At 41.5% G+C, this 18,573-nt stretch overlaps 3 protein-coding genes across 5 annotated transcripts; all 3 read right to left on the bottom strand.

The window, feature by feature from the left end:
- Nucleotides 1-1,273: 1,273 nt before the first annotated feature.
- On the bottom strand, nucleotides 1,274-3,830 carry LOC104432869 (yrdC domain-containing protein, mitochondrial). Its single transcript, XM_010045440.3, has 5 exons — nucleotides 3,593-3,830; nucleotides 3,266-3,476; nucleotides 2,698-2,873; nucleotides 2,150-2,441; nucleotides 1,274-1,690 (listed from the first exon to the last, which is right to left on the bottom strand). The coding sequence occupies exons 1-5, from the start codon at nucleotides 3,660-3,662 to the stop codon at nucleotides 1,624-1,626; spliced, it is 816 nt and encodes a 271-aa protein (XP_010043742.2). The 5' UTR covers nucleotides 3,663-3,830; the 3' UTR covers nucleotides 1,274-1,623.
- An 837-nt stretch (nucleotides 3,831-4,667) lies between these two features.
- On the bottom strand, nucleotides 4,668-8,527 carry LOC104432868. The gene is given in 9 exon segments (XM_039305944.1): nucleotides 4,668-5,114; nucleotides 5,219-5,298; nucleotides 5,440-5,530; nucleotides 5,630-5,702; nucleotides 5,962-6,256; nucleotides 6,649-6,699; nucleotides 6,702-6,810; nucleotides 7,003-7,503; nucleotides 8,084-8,527. Coding segments are annotated over 9 exon segments (1,542 nt in total). The 5' UTR covers nucleotides 8,168-8,527; the 3' UTR covers nucleotides 4,668-4,856.
- A 5,493-nt stretch (nucleotides 8,528-14,020) lies between these two features.
- On the bottom strand, nucleotides 14,021-16,349 carry LOC104432867 (F-box/kelch-repeat protein At5g60570). 3 transcript variants are annotated; one of them, XM_010045437.2, is made up of 2 exons: nucleotides 16,002-16,349; nucleotides 14,021-15,888 (listed from the first exon to the last, which is right to left on the bottom strand). In XM_010045437.2, exon 2 carries the CDS (start codon nucleotides 15,500-15,502, stop codon nucleotides 14,363-14,365), a length of 1,140 nt encoding a protein of 379 aa, XP_010043739.1. In that variant the 5' UTR covers nucleotides 15,503-15,888; nucleotides 16,002-16,349; the 3' UTR covers nucleotides 14,021-14,362. The 3 variants fall into 3 exon arrangements, with proteins under 3 accessions (XP_010043739.1, XP_010043736.1, XP_010043738.1); XM_010045434.3 differs by having other exon boundaries at nucleotides 16,086-16,349; XM_010045436.3 differs by having other exon boundaries at nucleotides 16,167-16,349.
- Between the last annotated feature and the right edge of the window lie 2,224 nt (nucleotides 16,350-18,573).

Below are 18,573 nucleotides of genomic sequence, written 5' to 3'. Positions count from 1 at the left end.
TCTTCATGTCTTGAGGACTATTCAACTGACAGGAAAATAAAAATCGAGCTCAAGTGATACAAGTACAATCACAGAGACACTATCCGGGCCGTTTGGTTCGGCTTTGGGCAAATATCCTTGAGACAATGCAAATATCTTTGGATTAAAGGAGTTTTTGAAAATGCAAATAGCATTTGGTAAATTATAATTTTAAACTACACTGTGAAACAACTTTGACTTAAATGTCTTTCGGTGAAAATTGCATTTTACAAAGGGTTTTTGCTAAACTTTTTATAAAAAAAGTTTCAATTTTTTTTTTTTTTTTTTTTTTTAATTTAGCGACCGGCGGCTAGATCTATCGGACGGCCTTGTGACACACGAACCGGGCAATGGCTGCCTAAGGTCATCCAACCTCAAGTAACACCTGGGGTTGGGTTGCTCAACCTAGGCGACCGCCGCCTGAGGTCGTCGGACCTCAGGTCGCCTCACTTGAGATCGCATGACCTCAAATGGCAGTTGGTGGGTGGCGCAATCCCTGGGCGACAGTCACTGTGGTCAAGTGACCCCTTAGGCGGCGGTTGCTGACACGAGCAACTCTTTGGCCGCGCGGTCATTGGCCTCCGTTATTATTCCGAAGAAGATGAACAATACTCGTGACTTGCACTCTGAAGATGTAACTTCCCAAAGTATCTCTAGAGCTGTTTTGGGGTTAAGGCACTTAGAGCCATTTGGAGACGTATTGTATCTTGTCAAAGTCGTCCAAAAAATTGAACTAAACACGTTTGCATTTGGCCAAACCCCTTTAGAGACCAAAAGCTCTTTCCAAATGCCGGACCAAACAGGTCAGTCCTCCATCTTTTGGACAAAAACCAGCACTTATATATATTTAGAATCAGACCCACATCTCAGTGCGAGAGCTCTCCTATGCTTCGGACTTCTCTTCGATTATAGAGTGCCTTTCCAGGATCGCAACAGTCTCTTCCTCAGCACTGGCATTTAGTTCAGATGAGTTTTGGAAGAGTCAATACCAATAAACCATGTGGCAAAATGCAGTGATACATGATGCAAGCCTTTGCCTAACCATGTTAGTTTAAACACCAATATTGACTCTGATTTGAGCCATTTCCTAGCTTTATCAGGAAAGAAATGACATAACAAGGGCACGCATCCTCATTATTCACATGTATAAATACATATACATAAATCGCAGGCTGTATCCTTATGAGCATAAACAAAACCTATCGCTTTTCATAATTACTAACTCAAGCTAGAGAAATATGGGCTCCCTTACTTCTGTCTTGGTCAAAGACGTTGTTATGCGCAAGTATTTTGATGGAATATGATGTCTGTACAAATTGTAATATAGGTAATCGTGCAGGCACAGGATGGTTAGAGTCAATGGCAACACATATTGTGTACAATCACCAAAATGCCCAGATGTTTTCTTCATATACTGAAGACTCTGAGGGACCCTCCTCATATAGAAAAATAAACATAAGCTCCGAGTGATACAAGTACAATCACAGAGACACTATCAGTTCCTCCATCTTCTGGACAAAAACCTGGACCTGTCTATATTTAGAATTAGACCCACATCTCAGTATGCCTCTTCACTGGGGAATTAATAGCTTTGCGAGAGCTCCTCTATGCTTCAGACTTCTCTTCGATAAGAGAGTGCCCTTGGAGGATTGCAACAGTCTCTTCCTCAGCGCTGGCATTTAGTTCAGATGAGTTTTAGAAGAGTTAATACCAATAAACCATGTGGCAAATTTCAGCGATATATGATGCAAGCCTTTGCCTATGTCAGTTTAAACACCAATTGTCTCCAGCTTGAGCCATTTCCTAGCCTAATCAGGAAAGAAATGACATAACAAGGGCACACATCCTCACACACACACACACACAGATCAATGCATCTTCTAATAGTAGAATCCCATATGGTAATTGTGACAATAATGACTAAGGAATCGCTGCTATATCCTTATGGGCATAACCAAAACCCATTGCTTTTCAAAATTACTAACTCAAACTAGAGAAATATAGGCTCTCTTCTGTCTTGGTCACAGAATTTGTTGTGTGCAAGTAATTTAAAATATGATGTTTGTACAAATTGTAATACAGGCTATCGCATAGGCATGGGATGGTTAGAGTCAACAGCAAAGCGGAGTACCTTCCAGGTCTGAGAATCTTATAAGAGCCGAGCTTTGTAAGGTCCACAATTGTTGACCCAGCACGACCTGAAGGAAGCACACCACCATCATAAACATATGCACAGTGTTCCCAGAGGTTCTCGAAATCCTTGATGCAGACACTACTTGGCTGGCCACTCAAGTTAGCGCTTGTTAAGGCAAGAGCACTCCCAGCTCCACGGGCAATTACCCTGATGAAGTTGCAGTCTGGCACTCGGACTCCTATACTATCTAATCCAGGATTAAGAGACTTATCCAGAATACTTGATTCCCCTGAAAAGCATTTAAATTACCGCCCTTATAACTCTTCTGCATGATGATTAAACAAAATAGAATGTGAAACATGAAATGGTATTATTCCACGAAGAGAGAGAAACGTATTGGCATAATGCTCTTCCTAGAGGTAGGGTGGAAACCTTTGCACAGGTGGTTGAGACTCAGGAGTTGCTTTATTGGCATAACAATTTCCTCAGTTCACTGATTCTCATTTCTCACTCATGCTTCAAGATGGTTAAGATAAATTAAGTACCTCGCCTCAATATGACAGTTACTGGTCCTGGAAGGAGAGAATCGAGCAAACCATGGGGCAAATGGTTGGTCACTGCAAAACGTTCTATGTCAGAGACATCCCCAACACAAATGGCGAGAGGACTCGTATGCTTCCGTCCTTTGATCTCATATATCCGGTTAACAGCTTCTGCAGAACTGCAGATCAGCAAACCATATGTCATCAGTAATCTAAAATCAGAGGCACAACGCCTGGACAGTACTCTAGTGACCCACACACACAAAATGATCAATTACTCGAGAGTTCAATTATTTTGTCATCTTTCCTCATTCTGTCTCGCATACTACTACAAGCACTTCCAATTCGAAAATCATAATTCGAATTGATAGACAGACCTCCGGCAACTAGCAAGATCAGCTGAACAAATTGAGTGAACCCCATTTGGCTCGAATTCCATCTACTAACAGATATAACACTGCGCCTCACAAGATTCAACATTGGACCACTTTATCAGTGGGCATTCTTCCGAACACCACGCCTACTGATTAAGAAAGGCAACGGCAAGGTCTAATAGCGAAGCGGCATTTACCAAGCATCGCAAGCGAAGCCGTAGAGCGTATCGGTCGGCACAGCAATCACCTTCCCCGACTTGAGAGCTTCGACTGCCTCTGGGGCGTGAGCCTCGGTCGCCTCGCGAACCACATCCAACTTGCCCTCGCATTTGTCCAGGCTCCGCGCCATTTTACTCCCGAGTCGCCTGCTCTGCTCCGGAATTCGCACGAACCCGTTTCTGGGCACACCTGAAACGCCAACCAAAACGGCACGTCAGACGCCGAACGCAACCAAGACCGAAACTTTCGCCGGAAAACCACAAACCCATGAACGAACGAGCACGCTCACGCTCGGAGAGACGGACCTGAGAGAGGGAAGCGAGCGTGGAGGAGGAGAGGCGGGAGGGTATGAGCTATTTTGGTGGGAACATTCATTCAGTCGGAGAGGTGAGGCTGCGGAAGATCTCGGGGGCGCTTCGTTTCTGGGGTCAACTCGTGTCATGACCGTTTGTCAACGGATTGCCCTAAATTCTTGGAGCTCGACGCGTTCTTCACTCCCTTCTCTTTTCCTTTACGTAAATTTCTTCTCTTTTACTTTTTCCTTATTCTTTCCGAATTGGTTCCGACCGGCGACGGCGAGTGCTGATTGGACTGAAGAGCTACATTACTCATTCTCCCCTTTGGAAACAGCCCCGAAGCCCCTGCAGATTGAGAGGGGGAGGGGATGGTAATCGATTTATATAAAGATTGATTTTCGATGATGAAGTTAGATGCCGATAGTTGGTTTGTGCAATGACAGGTTTTGTTTCATTCATTCGATTCGATGTAAAACCCAAATAGAGTGACCTCGTTTGGTATCGGATTCTTAGGACGTACAATAGAGTGACCTCGTTTGGTATCGAATTCTTAGGATGTATATGACAAAATTTCCGTTTCTCTATTTCTTTATTATTCTATTCTTCGAAACAAATTTAGAATGGAAATATGTTTAGTAACGCAATTTCATTTTTTTTTATTTCGGGAACGGATTTCTATTCAAAAAATAGATTTAACAATTTTAATTTTTGGAACAAAAATCGCTTGCTACCTACCTACAGCCTATGGGGGCATCGGTCATCGGTTGCCTATTGCAGGTTGTCAAACTTTGGTTGCCGACCACTTGCCGCCGAATGCCAGATGCCCCACCAATTGTTGGACGTTGGCCGTTATCGCCCTATAAATAGAAATTTTATTTTGTTATCAAACGAATTTCTATTTCAAAAACAGAAATTTTGAGTCGTTATTAAATGCATTTCTTTACTTAGAAACTCGTTTAAAGAATATAAATTGATAAATTAATTTATGACTAGAAATTGATTTATGTTTTAGAAATTTTGTCATGCGTGCTCTTAACGTAATCTGAAAACTGAATGTCTAAGACATTAGGGCCGGAACAAAATCTATCTGCAGCTCGTAAACCAGCCACAAGTCACAGTACCACGATGATTAGTAATAGTTCCGAAAGGAAACCGCCTATCTAGCACATACATTGCAGCATCTTTCCACACAAACTACAGAAAATTTGGCCTGAAACTGTTTATGGTCGGCCGCATCGAATTTTGCAGGATCTGCTACAGAGTACAGACCGGTTCAACTCCCGCTAAAAGTTTCCGGGTTGTTCACATGGGTTGGATGGGTCAGAGAGGATCCTTCCCACGGTGACTCCAGAGATCCCCGAGGAGCCTGGCTGGGACGTATGGCCACCTGAGCACGGCGAGATTGTACCAAATGGGCACGCCGTCTTCTCTTCCATCTGAAGAACTCAACGAGGATCGAACTCCCGCTCATTGCGACGCCGAATCCGGCAAAAGATGCGAAGAGAACCGATAGGATGGCTTGCAGATGAACCTGTGACAGGCATCACAAAGTTTTGAGCAGACTCGCCCATCGAAAATGGAAAAGGAGCTGTTTGAAAACTGATTGTGATTTTGACACGGGCCCTGGATTCTTACCAAAGAGTAAAATAGATGAGCGAAGAGAACCACCAGGCCAAACTGGAAAGATGCATAAACCCAGACAAATCTGCTCTTCACTGCACGGACACATTAAAGAGGTCAAGTTAGAAAACATTGTTCCGATCGACAAAAAATACACCCCATTTCGATAAATACATGTTTTTCTTTTGCCATATATACATCCTAGTCATGTTTGTGGAGCATCTTTCGCGACCTACCCATGGTTGATGAAGTAATGGATGCTAGGAGACCTAAAACACAAGAAAATGGAAGAGATATGGCAATTGCGCCTGTACCCATCTTCCCAACCTGCACGTCAGAGACATGTCGCTCAGAAACAGAGAGGATGACATAACAACATATTTGAGTCAATTCTATTTCCAAAGATTTAGATGGCTTATGTCTCACCAAAAGCTGCTCAAGAAAACAAAAGTAGGCCAGCGTGCTCACAACGACGAGGACTGGCACTTCCTGCCACAGCCTGTAAAGATTCGAAGTATTAAGTTCAGGAAATTGCCCCTCATCAATTATCTATTAATAGCACTCTTTTCTGTCAATTTTGATCGAAAGTACTTTGATATTGCAGAGTAGATGGCATGTTCATCACATGTCAACTTTTAGTGCTGGTAAACCTTTATCAGAACCCAGAAAAATGTTGAACATCTGACGATGAATCGAGAGGAAACACAAATTTAAAAGATACAAAACGGACGTGTAAATAAAAGTGGCCATTCACTTACCTGTATCGACCAAGATCTTCCATCTCAAATCGAGTGCCTCCCACGGTTCCATTGTGGATGCTTTGTATTCTCAAAAGAGTCACAGGCAGATTCTGAACCTCTTGTTTGCACACATCGCAAGTCCTGTTACCTTTGACGCTAAACCACTTCACAGCGCATTCTTTATGGGCCAGAGCCAATTCGCCTTTGCAGCTGCATTCCATCTTGAGAGTTTCCCCGCCCTCAGACAAAGCAACCAGACAAATTCTACAGACCGCCTCTTCTTCGGGTATGTCTTCACCATCAGTATCATCTGCTTTTCAATTGAAAGGTTAAGTATGGGATATTACCAGAACACCAAGCATTTATGTTTAGACAAACTTGAGCAACAAGAGCAGGCAAAGAAGTGCGCCTGTGAATACCGCAAAGCTATTGTCCCTCTGATGGAGAGAGACAGAGAAAGAGCTGTGAGATATTGGACAAGTCGAAGACATTGAAAAAAGGCGAATAGTTCATGGATTAAAATAGTCAGGTAGCTCCTCTAAGGGCTAAACTAGTAACACGATTGCAGCTACACATCTAGCAGCGATTTGAAAATATCTCAAAGCAGAAATTTCTTCGAAAAATGGTGTGCACAAGAAATTTAGTAAAAGAGTTCAAAGAAGGAAGCTATAGAATTCATCCGTTAGCTAATCAGTGAGAATATACCGTGATCAGCTGTCTGAGATATGTTAGGCATCACATCTCCTTCCTTTGACCGGGTGTGGAAGGTATTATGCGGAAGAAGGAGTCCATTCTCCTAATGCTATCCTCTTTGTCATTGACAGGAACTGAACGTGACCGCGGAATTGTTCTTTGAAGTCCTGTTGACTGCAAAATCCACAGAAAAATTATCAACCAAGAACTGCAAATCGAGAACCCTCAGAAAGTGATTTCATATTTCCTTCCCACAACAGACTGTCTAGTTATGTGTCATAAGTTTGTTAAAAAAATAAATTCAAGATAAGTCCATTAAAATTGGTGGTACTAGATGCTCACAAGACGGTATTGTAAATGTCTTACAGTGGGCTGTGGAGTACTACACACTCTTTCGCTGTGCGAGGATTCTTTACTGGAGTTCCCAATTGGAGTCGCCGGTAGCGAAGATGCTCTCCTTGATCTAGGAGTGAATAGCTTCGTAAATGACAGCGACCTAGCTATGGAAGGCTTTTCTCTTAGTCCTGTGATCGAAGCATCTGGATCTGGATTGGTGGCTTTCTCAGTGTCTGCTGCTGAATTTCGGTGTATGAAGCTCATCTTAGGTAGTAAGTTTTTTATGGATGATTTGCCCCTAGAAGAAGAGGGACCTGGAGACGCAATATTATTTCTCGCTTCGTTTGAGCTAGGCGTCAAGAGAAAATTTACTCTCTTAGGGGTGGCACCCGGTGTCGGCGGCATTTTGATGATGACACTGTCTTGAGTCCACGTTCCCATCTTCCTCGAAGGTATGTCTAGGAAAAGATTCTGTTTTTTCCAATGATGAGCCTGTGGAGCTTCTTGCGCTGTTCCCATCAAATCTTCGACCTAGAAATAAGAAACAAGGATCGACCGCTGATCAGAAACCATACTTCATATACGCTTTCAAATTTAATCTGCCAAGCCTTATTCATGCAGTGGAGCTACTCAATCCCTTTTTATGATACAAGATAAACAACAAAATCCAAGTTATTATGGCAGAATTTACTACAAATCATTGGCCTAACCAGAAAGCAACGGATCGAGATGATGAACCTCATTCAGATACCGAGTGCACTAGCCAGGTGCCAGAAATGCAGGCAAGCTGAACGTCAGTACTCAAGAAACATATCGGATCAACGATCTCGAAGAAAATATAAAGAAATAGTCAACTAGACAAAGAACTGCTAGAGTAAGTACTAACTACAAAGATGGCAAAGAGCAGTACAAGTTAAACTGCTGCAACTTCGGGGTGCAGATTAATAGTCCCTGAAAACATGCACTGCCATTGGAGTTTTTATTTCACTCAATTCAAAGTCCTTGAGCTCCAGAAAACATCTCTCACCAAAACTAAATCACAGTGCATTAAAAGAACCCAAATAAAAAAAAAAAGGAAAGAAAGAAAGAAACATAGATGCCACAGAACTACCTTATGAATGGGAATGACTACAGTTGCTTCACCAGTAATAACGTCTCCCTGCACCTTCTCTGAGACCTTGTCTTCAGTTTCCATTTTTATTAAAAATCCCCGAAAGGGTATACAGAGGATTCAGCAAACAGAGCAACCTTCGGAACAGAACACAGAAATCAGCACGAGACCATACAAAAAGTCACACCATAACGCTTACAACTTGGAAAAGGAAGAAAAGAGGGGGAGAGAGAGAGAGAGGGAGGAGGGAGAGAGAAGAAGAAGAAGAAGTAGAAGAAGGGTGTGTGTGAGGAAGTTTAAAATAGAAAGAGGAATTGAGTGTTGGACATAAATGGGATCCTGGAGGAGATGAAGCGTTAGCGTTAACTTCATTTAATGGTGGTGCGAAGATTTTCATTATCATGGAGGGCCCTCCCAAAACGTACGCGCAGGCACGCACGACACACAAGCACCCCCCACTTAAGTTCCGTGCAGTGCGCGAGGACTTCTCGCCACCTTTTGCGTGTGATAATTGGTTCATCATGTCGTCGATAAGTGAACGACAGAGCATCACTTGTTTAATGCTCTGCTTGCAATGTGTGCTCTGCGGGTGGCCAAAACACTGTTCCCCTGAACAGAGCACAGCGGACGATGCATCTTAGATTTTGATTTTGGACGTTAACCGCGTGCGTGCGTGCGTGCGTGCGTGCCATCTCTCGACCGTAGCGAACCTTGCTCGCTCGCCCACGTTATCATTCGGTCAAGTAAAAGGCCGAGGGTTGGCAAAGCTGCTGCGCACCAGCATGCAGCAGGCAATGGATGGATGATGATTCACCGATGGACCGATATCACATCATGCACTGAAATTAAAAAAAAGAAGAAAGAACCGGTTTCATCGTGCACCATCATCATCCAATTGACGAGGTACAAGGTGCGAGAGAGGGCAGAAGCGGAACAATCCGGATCTTGCAGTTCTTTTTCCCCGCTTTCATCTGTTTAGTTACTTGATTTACTTTGCATAACTTTAGAGTCCGTTTAAATTTATTTCTCTTTAATCTTTGGGATTTCAGTTTTATCAAACGCTGAACGCCCGACAGCTTTCAAAAAGCACCTATATAGATATGGATTGTACGATTTCTATATGAACTATTCGAGTTCCTTCGTATTCTAACATTATTTTCTGCGATTTAGCCAAAAGTCGGCAAGTATCTTGAAAAGCTTCTTCTAAATATGCCTTCAAGGTGCAAAATATTTTTACTCAATCTCAAAATTATTCGAGCCCACAGGAAACATTTTACCGGAACAAATCAATTATTAGTGAACGAACATTCTTTCTGTATTTTATTGTTATTATTGTTTTATTATGCGGTTGGAAAAGAGCAGGATGGATTCGTGAACAAAAGAATTTGACGGTCCACATATTTTTGGAGTTATTTAACTGAATGATGGGAATATAATTCTCCTTTTGGATTGTCCAATCATTGGAAAAAAAAATAGAAGAAAAGATTGGGGATCAAATTCAGATTATTGTAATCCCTGGATGATTCTACTTGTCCTGTACAGAAAATGGCACGCCAACTGTATAGAAGGACTTATGGAACCAAACTTTGAAATCAAACTTCTTTTTGATTTTACGAAAATATGGATCTAGGGTAAGCTAAGTTCATCAAATTTTGCAAAGTCTCCTGGGCCTCGACTTCCGATGGATAATGTTTTTTTTTTTTTGCAATCCGATGGATAATGTTAGTACGATCTACTTTTAGGCACAAAGTTAGGGTTTAGGTTCATTTGAAACAGGGAAACCATCTGTTTTCACACAAATTTTCAAACAAAATGACAAAAGTTAGGTCCCTTTGCTTGCCAATACCTACCTAAAGAGAAGAGGCTGCTTCAGGTAGTTAGTGCAAATGATTTTGACACTTACACACAACGAAAATACATATCGGAGATACGCAAATTGAAAGAGTATCGAATGATTTTGTCGATTATGGGTGCATTTGGTAACGTTTCGTTTAAAAATTGTTAAGAAATAGAAATAGAAAAAACTATTTACGTTCGAGGAACAATTTTTGACCAGAAAAGATGCATTTGGTAAACTTGTTGGGAATAAAAAATGAATAGAAACACGTTTGGTAAATTTATATTCTTTTTTGTTTCTTTTAATTTTTTAATATTTTTATTTTATTTTTCATTTTCCTTTCTTTTTTTTTCTTTTTTTTTCTTCTTTTGGCCGGCAACCTCGGTGGTGGCCGGGCGAGCTTCGGTCTCGCCTTGGCCGGGCGAGCTCGGCCTCCAGAGGGGCCGGTGACACTCCGGCGAGGTCGCCGACCCTCGGCGGCGTCGCCCTCGAGGCCGGTCGCCGACCATGGTCGAGGCGTTGGTGACCGGCCAAAGAAAAAAGAAGAAGAAAAGAAGAAAAAAAAGAAAGATAATTGTTCTTCAAGAAGTGTTTATGGAACAGAAAAGTAACTTTTTTTTTTGTTTCTTTTTTGTTCCAATTTCATTCTGGGAACAAAAAAACAGTTTTTAAACGAAAACGCAAACAAACGCGTTTTTGTTCCCGGGAACAAAAAAACAAAATTTTTGTTCATAAACAAAAGAAAAGAACATTACCATGTAGCCCCTACGTCTCCATTAGAAAGAACTTGGGAGGAAATTGGTTTGCTCAATAAGATGAATACATAATCAGTGGAATTTAACTTGGCCGATAGTTCAACTAGACCTATTAAAAGTGATCATAAACCCATTTCTTAACTCATAGGGTTGTTATATGAGTAAGTTATATTCAATAAATGAGTCATAAATGGGTTTAATATAGATGTTAAATAGGTTTGTAATTTATTTAAATGCAACTCATCTCTACGTCTCTCTTTTCCTCTCGCTTGCTTTCACTCGATCTCACGCTTGCTCACTCCATTCTTTTACTTTAGTTTATGTTTGAGTTTTTAAAATTAAGTTAAATATAGCAGTGTTTTAACAATATAAATAGAGTCAGGTGCATGTTAAGTTTGGTATGAGTCACTAGATTTGTATTGCATAGAAATTTATCAAAACGGACTAAATTGGTTAACTTGGGTTAGATTACTTTCAAGTCAACTTAACTCACTCGTTTGATAGGTCTTAAGCTCAACGATGACAACGAACCTTTTTCCGGACAAAATGAAAAGGGCACAATATAAGCCCAAGAAAGTGCTCATAGAAAGCTCTATGTCCATACAAAGTATCTTTTCTTTTTCCCTTCTTTTGAAAATTTTGGGTGAAAAAGAAAAGAGAATCTAAGTATTATTTTTGGGACATGGCAAAATGGACCATGACTTCGCCATTAGGTCCAGAAGGGTCCATCGCCTGCAAGGCTCGGGCTGCGAATTGAAAAGAAGAGAAAGCCGGTGGATGAAAAGGATTTATGTTGGACAAGGAGGATAAAAAAAGCTGAAAAAACCCAGAAGAAAAGAAGAGAAAGGAAGGGGGAAAATGAACTTTGAGGCTTCTCTTTGTTCTTCAGGCTGATCCAAAAAGCAAAGGTAGGCACAAACTCATCAAAGCAAAAAATCAAAAGACGATCATGATCCTATTCTGACTCCATCGTCCACTGCTTTTGCCTCTACAAGCGGTTGACCCGTGGTCAAGCTCGCAACAGCTAGTCAATCGTGCCGTCTAGTCATTGAGTTCGATTCGATTCTATGGCTGGAGGAGTAGTCAAAATTTGAATATCATAGACAATACCTAACCCAATCAACTAAGACCCGCCTCGACGTCGACTGTTGTAGTTCTAGTAACCTGGGTAGTCCAGCTTCAACTCCACTAAAGATCCATGTTTTGGTTGGGTTAGGTTAGAACTAAGCTTGAACATGTGAATGTCACATCAAGTCGGAGCTCGTGCTCAGTCTTAAGATAATAATGTATATATATTTTTTTATTTAGTGATATGTGACCAAAAATGTTTTTGCGTATTTATAACTCATTTGGAAAATAATTTCAATCTCCTAACTTTATCTAAGGAAAAAAATTTCTTAAATAATCTTTTTTCTTTTGTTTCTTTTTCTTTTCCTTCTTCCTTTGTCGGCTTGCGGGCCTTGATGACAGCCAGTATCAAGCCACAAGCTGGGCTTGAGCTTGATCCTCATCAGCCTATGCTTTTGGCGGTCACTAGTTGTCACCAAGACCTAACAATTGACGGAGAGAAGGAAAAAAAAAAAAAAAAAAAAAAGAAAGAAAATGAAAAAAGAAGAAGAAAAACATGAAATATTAAAAAATAAAGATGAGCAATTCCTCAAACTCTTTAAATTTAGGAATCCACTTTTCTAATTTTATACATGAATTTTTCATTGAACGAAAAACATTTTTGGTCAACTAGATATTTTTGATGAAAGTGGAGAAAACTAATTTTGGGAAAACAATTACTCAAATAAGTGCACCCTTAATATGTCTAACCATGCCTCGAATATAATTCCATAATCTTTTTTCTTCCTGGTTCGGATTCAGGTATTGCTGTGGTTGCCCAGTCCAGGCTTACTCCCCTGCTGTCGATGATCCCTTCTTACGAAGGATTTTGTGACAACTACGGAGAATTGGGAGAGAAAATCGAGACAAGAGATTAAGGACCAGTTTGCCTGCCCCACCCTAACCCAACCCCATACTGCGTCCTCCATCACCTCAAACGTTGGGGAACAAGAAATACTATGAACCAAGTTCTGTTCATATGGGCCTGCCTGCAATGACGCAGAGATCCGAAGTACAATAATGAAAGGGCCTAGGGTCTTGGCCCGCTGACTAGTCCCGTTGCTGCATTGCACGAATGGCAATAGTACTTCCTCCTCCTTTTAGTCCGTACCCAACACAGACCAGTGTACTTTGGTAATCAATAGTACCAGAAAAGAAACAAGCAGAACCATAGAGCTGCTAAGGATGTGGTAAAAGTGCGAAATAATTCCTAATATGAAAGCGCAGACTGGAAACCAGACCTGTCAAAATGGCGTCGAATGTTATGAACCGAGCCTGGTTTTTCTTCCCTCGTGTCATTCATGTTGAATATACAGACAGGGAAGAAACAAGTCGGATGATTATTTATCATGACAATGCCGAATATTCCCTCCCCGGCCCCTGCTGTGTGGAGGGCCTTGTGCACGGGGACGCCTTCTTTTTACTTTTAATAACCATGCGAAACATTCATTCTGGCAGGCATTGTAAAGAGTTCGACAAGGCTACTGACCATCACAATAAGTCGAACCCTTTGCGACTTATGGTCGCTCGCAAATTTTTCAAGACCCTAGACGAGCTGGAAGAAACTCATCTAAGATTGCCCAAAAAACTAATCAGATGAAACTGAACTGCTGCAACAATCCAGACAGACAGTGTGATGAAAACGAAATTTAACTTGACAAATCTTATATGGTGCAAATGCTTGACCCAAGGAGCAACAGAAGATCTGGCAAAAAAGCCTAATAAATCAGAGAAAACTGTGTGAGATGAGCAGCGGAGGAAGACAACTAACCGTGCATTTGAAATATACTAAAGAGACTAAAAGCTATGACGTGCAAAGCAAGTATGTCAATTTTCTCCCACTATGCAAAAAAATTTCATTGTAAAAGTGCAGAACAGGTTACACCATGGTCAAGCAAGAAACATCCTCACTACCCAAGCGCACTGACATTTCCAAATGCTCACAACAGTGCATCTGGCATCCTGTTTTGAAATGATGCCAACTTCATTATGTCATGGTCTATAATCCGTATTGATTTCTTGGAAATCAGAGTGCTTTTGCATGACAATGATGACATGTCTGATTCAACCATGCCATCTTTTCAACACCGGGCTTTGAGCAAAGATATCTGAAGCAAATTGCTAAGCATTTTCTTTACACGAGACCACAACTAGAATGATGTTTAAATTGGAACATGGAACTTCAAATCCAAGGAACAAAATCCAAATTTTCCTTGAAAACGGCTTCAATGAAAAAGATAACAGAAAAGAAGCCAAATTAAGAATCAAAAGATGAATGTCATTATTGTACACACTAAAACTTTTCACTTCATTTGCAGGGATGACCTCCCTGTGCATCAGACAGAGAGATGAGACAAGGCTGAAATGATTTCTCTATTCCTCTTATGCAATAAACATCAAATAAGGGGAGGGATAAACATAACCAAATACAAGCATTGAGAAAGAAAACCAAGTTCAACGTTCAAATCCTATTGTAAAGACTTAGTCTGGTTGCTGAAACAAATGTGCAAGATAGCATCCTAAACGGCCAGGTCAGATAGCAGGTACTGTACCTTCTTCAAGTCAATTCTGATTTACCAGTCAGCAACCCATCACAGCGCAATTGTATACAAACACCCCAACATTCTCCTTGACACCAAGCACCTTCCAATCCAAAGTGCCATTCTTGACCCCCGATTTTGGATTCCAAGAGTTCAGCACAATAGCTTCACCTTCTGGACCTCTCTGCCCTCCGACAACCAAAAGTTCTTTGCCACATGCCTTGAAAGCAAGGCCCCAACCATTCGAAGAATCAGCCTTGACCGGAAGCCTCCCCAGCACATCCCAGGTGTTCTTCACTTTGTTGTACTTCTTCACCATGTTGGTCAAGGGCTCTACAGAGTAGAGCTCATCATCCACAACAGCCACAAGTGGAGGTGCCTGAGCAGCCTTATTGACATTTGGGTACATTCCCTCTATCTTCCTCCACTTCTTTGTCTCTAGGTCATACTCTTCTCCACATGTTAATGAATCAGTAGGGCTCGACATCCCACCAATCACGTAGAATTTGCCGTCCATAAAAAAACCAGAACACAATCTACGTGGTGTGTGCATACTAGGTAACAACTCCCATTTACCGGTGGAAGAATCATACAACTCAGCCGATTTCAGTATATTCCCCTTCTTATCACTTCCACCTGCCACGATAGCAATAGAGCCAAGGCAACCAGAGGCAAACAAGCAGCGTCTGTATTCCATTCCCTCGCACTTTACCCAACTTAGATGAACCAAGTTATACTTCCAAATGGCAAAATCCAACAGCTCACGGCCAAAAACCAACAATTCAGTGCCGACAGCCAACGATTCCTTATCTGCATGGTTGAAGCATTCATCACAAGGCATCTTAGGCAAGGACATCCACTTCTTTCTAACAGGGTCAAACGCCTCCCACCCTCTTGGATCACAAACAAAATACACCCAATGTTCAATGATACCCATCCGCCTCCTCAGCTCATACAAAAGCCCACTCCTGATTAATTTTCTAAACCTCGTGTTGGTACACGATAACGAAGCATAATCAGATCGACAAACCCAAGCAAGACAGTTTAAAGCAACATCATCTATAAGACCCGGAAGGAGTGAATCACTTGGTCTCAGCCTGGATGGTGAATGACCATCATCCACTTCTCCCATCAAACTTAAGCTAAAAACAGAATCCACTTCTTCCTGTACCTCCTCCATCTCTGAACAATCCTTTTTCACCGTATCTGTCTATACTATACCGACCCTCCACGCAAAATGCCCGCAATTTCCCACGCAGAAAGATTTCTAGAAAACGCTAAAGTAAAGTTCTATGACGCCATATCCAGGAAATAAGTCTTGGCCTTTGCACGCAATCAACTTCCATCTCCTTTTCATTCTTCAGATAAATTCATCCAACTGGGAAACGACGAACCCGAAACCGCCTTCTTCAGATCATGCCCGAATTTAAAACGCTTCTAACGAACCAAAGCTTCTAATTTGGGCAAAAGCTCATAATTCCCACGAACGATCAACCAGAGCCTCCCCGTCACCGATAGCATCGCGCGCGTCTCCTCCATACAAGCAATCGAACCGGGTTCACGAATCTGAAAAAAATCAGTCAGAAACTCGACATGAGCACCGGCGCCACAACATCATCCGGCTTCCGTTCCCGCTACTACGAACGAACGGGAATCAAAAGAGAGAAAAAAAATCGAACATCGAATGAAATGTTGCGCGAATCAATCCGGATTCGGAGCGAATCAATTTGCGACAACCGGGCTCGGATCCGCATGCGATTTACCGCTAGCGTGGGGGGGGCGCCATGAAGATCAGAGCGAGCCTCCCGAACGGCCGAGCCGATGGCGGGCGAGCGCGTGCGTACCGGGGAATTCGGAATCGCGGCCCTCGATCTCAGCGCTTGGCATTCGCGGTGCGGTCGTCGCCGGCGGACATGTCGCCGGATTCCGGCGCCGGAGAGAGAGAGAGAATAAGATGGGAGCTACTTTAGCACATAAAAACTGAGCTGGCACAGCTTGAGAGAGAGAGAGAGAGAGAGAGAGGGGAGGGCAGAAAGAGAGAGAGAATCGCGTTAAATAACAAAAGATGTTCGCGGTGCTTCCATTTTCGCCCCTCACTTCCTTCTTAATTCTGTTTTAGCCCCCAGCTTTTTCATTTTGGGTCAATTTGGTGACATGATTGCTTTTGTTCTTTTGTCCTTGTGACATGGCATTCGCGACACGTTTCAATGCAATGTAAGTAGGCGAAAAACCACATTAGATTCATTTGAATTCACCAAGTCAATTTTGTGGAACAAAAAAATTGACTATCTTCGTCAAAACTTCACGGCCTAATTCTCTAAAAAAAATCCCTCTATTTTAAGTCCAATCTCAATTCTAACCCAAACTTTGAAAAAAAAAAAAAAAAAAATTCTCAACTTTCACACGTAAAAAAATCACGTTACTTCTTTAAAATTATCAACATTAGGGTTAGTTAGATGTTCATTGTAGATACTTATGTATTCACCACCACTCACATCTTATTATGGAAGAAAAACAACAACCTCACATATTGATAATTTTGAAGAAACTAGCGCTAATTTATGGATGGATGGGCAAATTTGGATTAGGGTGAAAGTTGTGGACTTCTTTAGACAAAAAAAAAAAAGATCACGACAAAATTGGGATTTGATCTAAAGTTTGAGAGCTTTTTGTAGAATTAATGTAAAACTTTAGGGAAAGAACAGGAGTACAATCTTCTTTTGAATTGTGATTAATCATGTGAACAATTGCACGTAATAACAGCACCAATGTATATACTTAAGTTGGTAGTCCATCGTTATTCGAAAGATATTTTGGTTAGATCGAGACACGAAAATAAAACAACTACTTAATGTCGCGTTGAACGATGATTAGTCGCGTCTTTTCGGATTATCTAAGAGATGTATCGGACAAAGTGCGTGAAGGTGAGTCGGATACTACTTGATCTTTAATTAAAGAGAAAATAAGGAACGGGTGACTAGCCGGAGTCAACAAACAGTGCAAAAGCCCCGGGGCGATGGAAGTTGGAGGTCGTTAAATCGTTATGATTTCTTGGTAATGTCCTATGCGTTCGATAATCTTACATTAGCTTTCGACAATGTTAAAGATGTAGTGACCATAAAGAAGGAAATCCCAAACGAACGCGCAGGTTATCGCCAAAGCAAGAAAAGAGAAAGGAACCGGCGTCCAGCTTCTGGAGCACTTGTCCAAATGAGTTATCTTGCCGTCCATACGATACGACCGCAAGGAAATTTGAAGAAAAAAAGAAAGAAAGAAATTTAATTATACTAAAAGCATGTAATCTACTCCATCTCGGTTATTAAATAATAAATGTTCCACACAAGATTTACATGATCTAATGGTTAAAATGGAGTGAGCTCGCACGCATCAGATACATATATAGATTGAGGTGAAGTTAGAGCAATTTTTTAGTTGACAGCCGCCTTAAAATAAAAAGAAAAAAAGGTAGAATAAACAAATAGAAAGATGAATAAAAAAGTCTGCAAGAGCGCATGCATATTGGGGATCTAATCACGGGTGGGTTTGAGCCGCATCTTCTGTCGTCAAAGGCTACACTTTATCGAAGTTTGAATTGTCCAAGGCACGTCTCTTCTTCCCCAGCTCCCTACCTTGAATTTTAGCGTTCCACGACTCTGAAGAAACCAAATGAGGCCTTCTTACTTTTTTCCATGGAGAAAAATTGAAAACGCAAAAGCGAACGAAGAAGAAGAAATGCAAACGGATGAGGAGCAGCGACTATCAAATCATAATTTCGACATCAAATTGTTTTTGATGAAAAATGATGATATGAGTGTTAATGCAAGAAAGATTGCTCATGATACCATTTGAAACGAAAGATACGGAGTGTATTTCTATGAGGAAGTAAAAGGGTGTCGTTGAGATGATCTTTTAAGGTATGCCCTCATTAAATCTTCCCTATAACCGCGATGCGTGGCAAATTTGATGTAGAGCTTTGACTTCGGCGAACGGAAGGGGTCATGCCGACCGACACGTGCTTTGAAGTTGAACTCATTCGTTGGTTCCGGTCTTGATCATCGCCCGTCTGCAGAACTTCATTATTGTGAGTTGAAGTAGGTTTTGAATGTTCAATGCTTTGCTGTGCTCATCGACTCTTCCCCCCTCTTTCGGCTCTATAAGTCTGGCCTGAAAGGTCGATATTCATCCCACCAAAAGAAGCTAAAATCGCAACTAGCCATCTATCTAATCTTCATCTCCAACACCACGACTTTA

This window comes from Eucalyptus grandis, chromosome 2 (assembly GCF_016545825.1).
Source record: "Eucalyptus grandis isolate ANBG69807.140 chromosome 2, ASM1654582v1, whole genome shotgun sequence".
NCBI lineage: Eukaryota > Viridiplantae > Streptophyta > Magnoliopsida > Myrtales > Myrtaceae > Eucalyptus > Eucalyptus grandis.
This window is presented reverse-complemented; position numbering and strand designations above follow the sequence as displayed.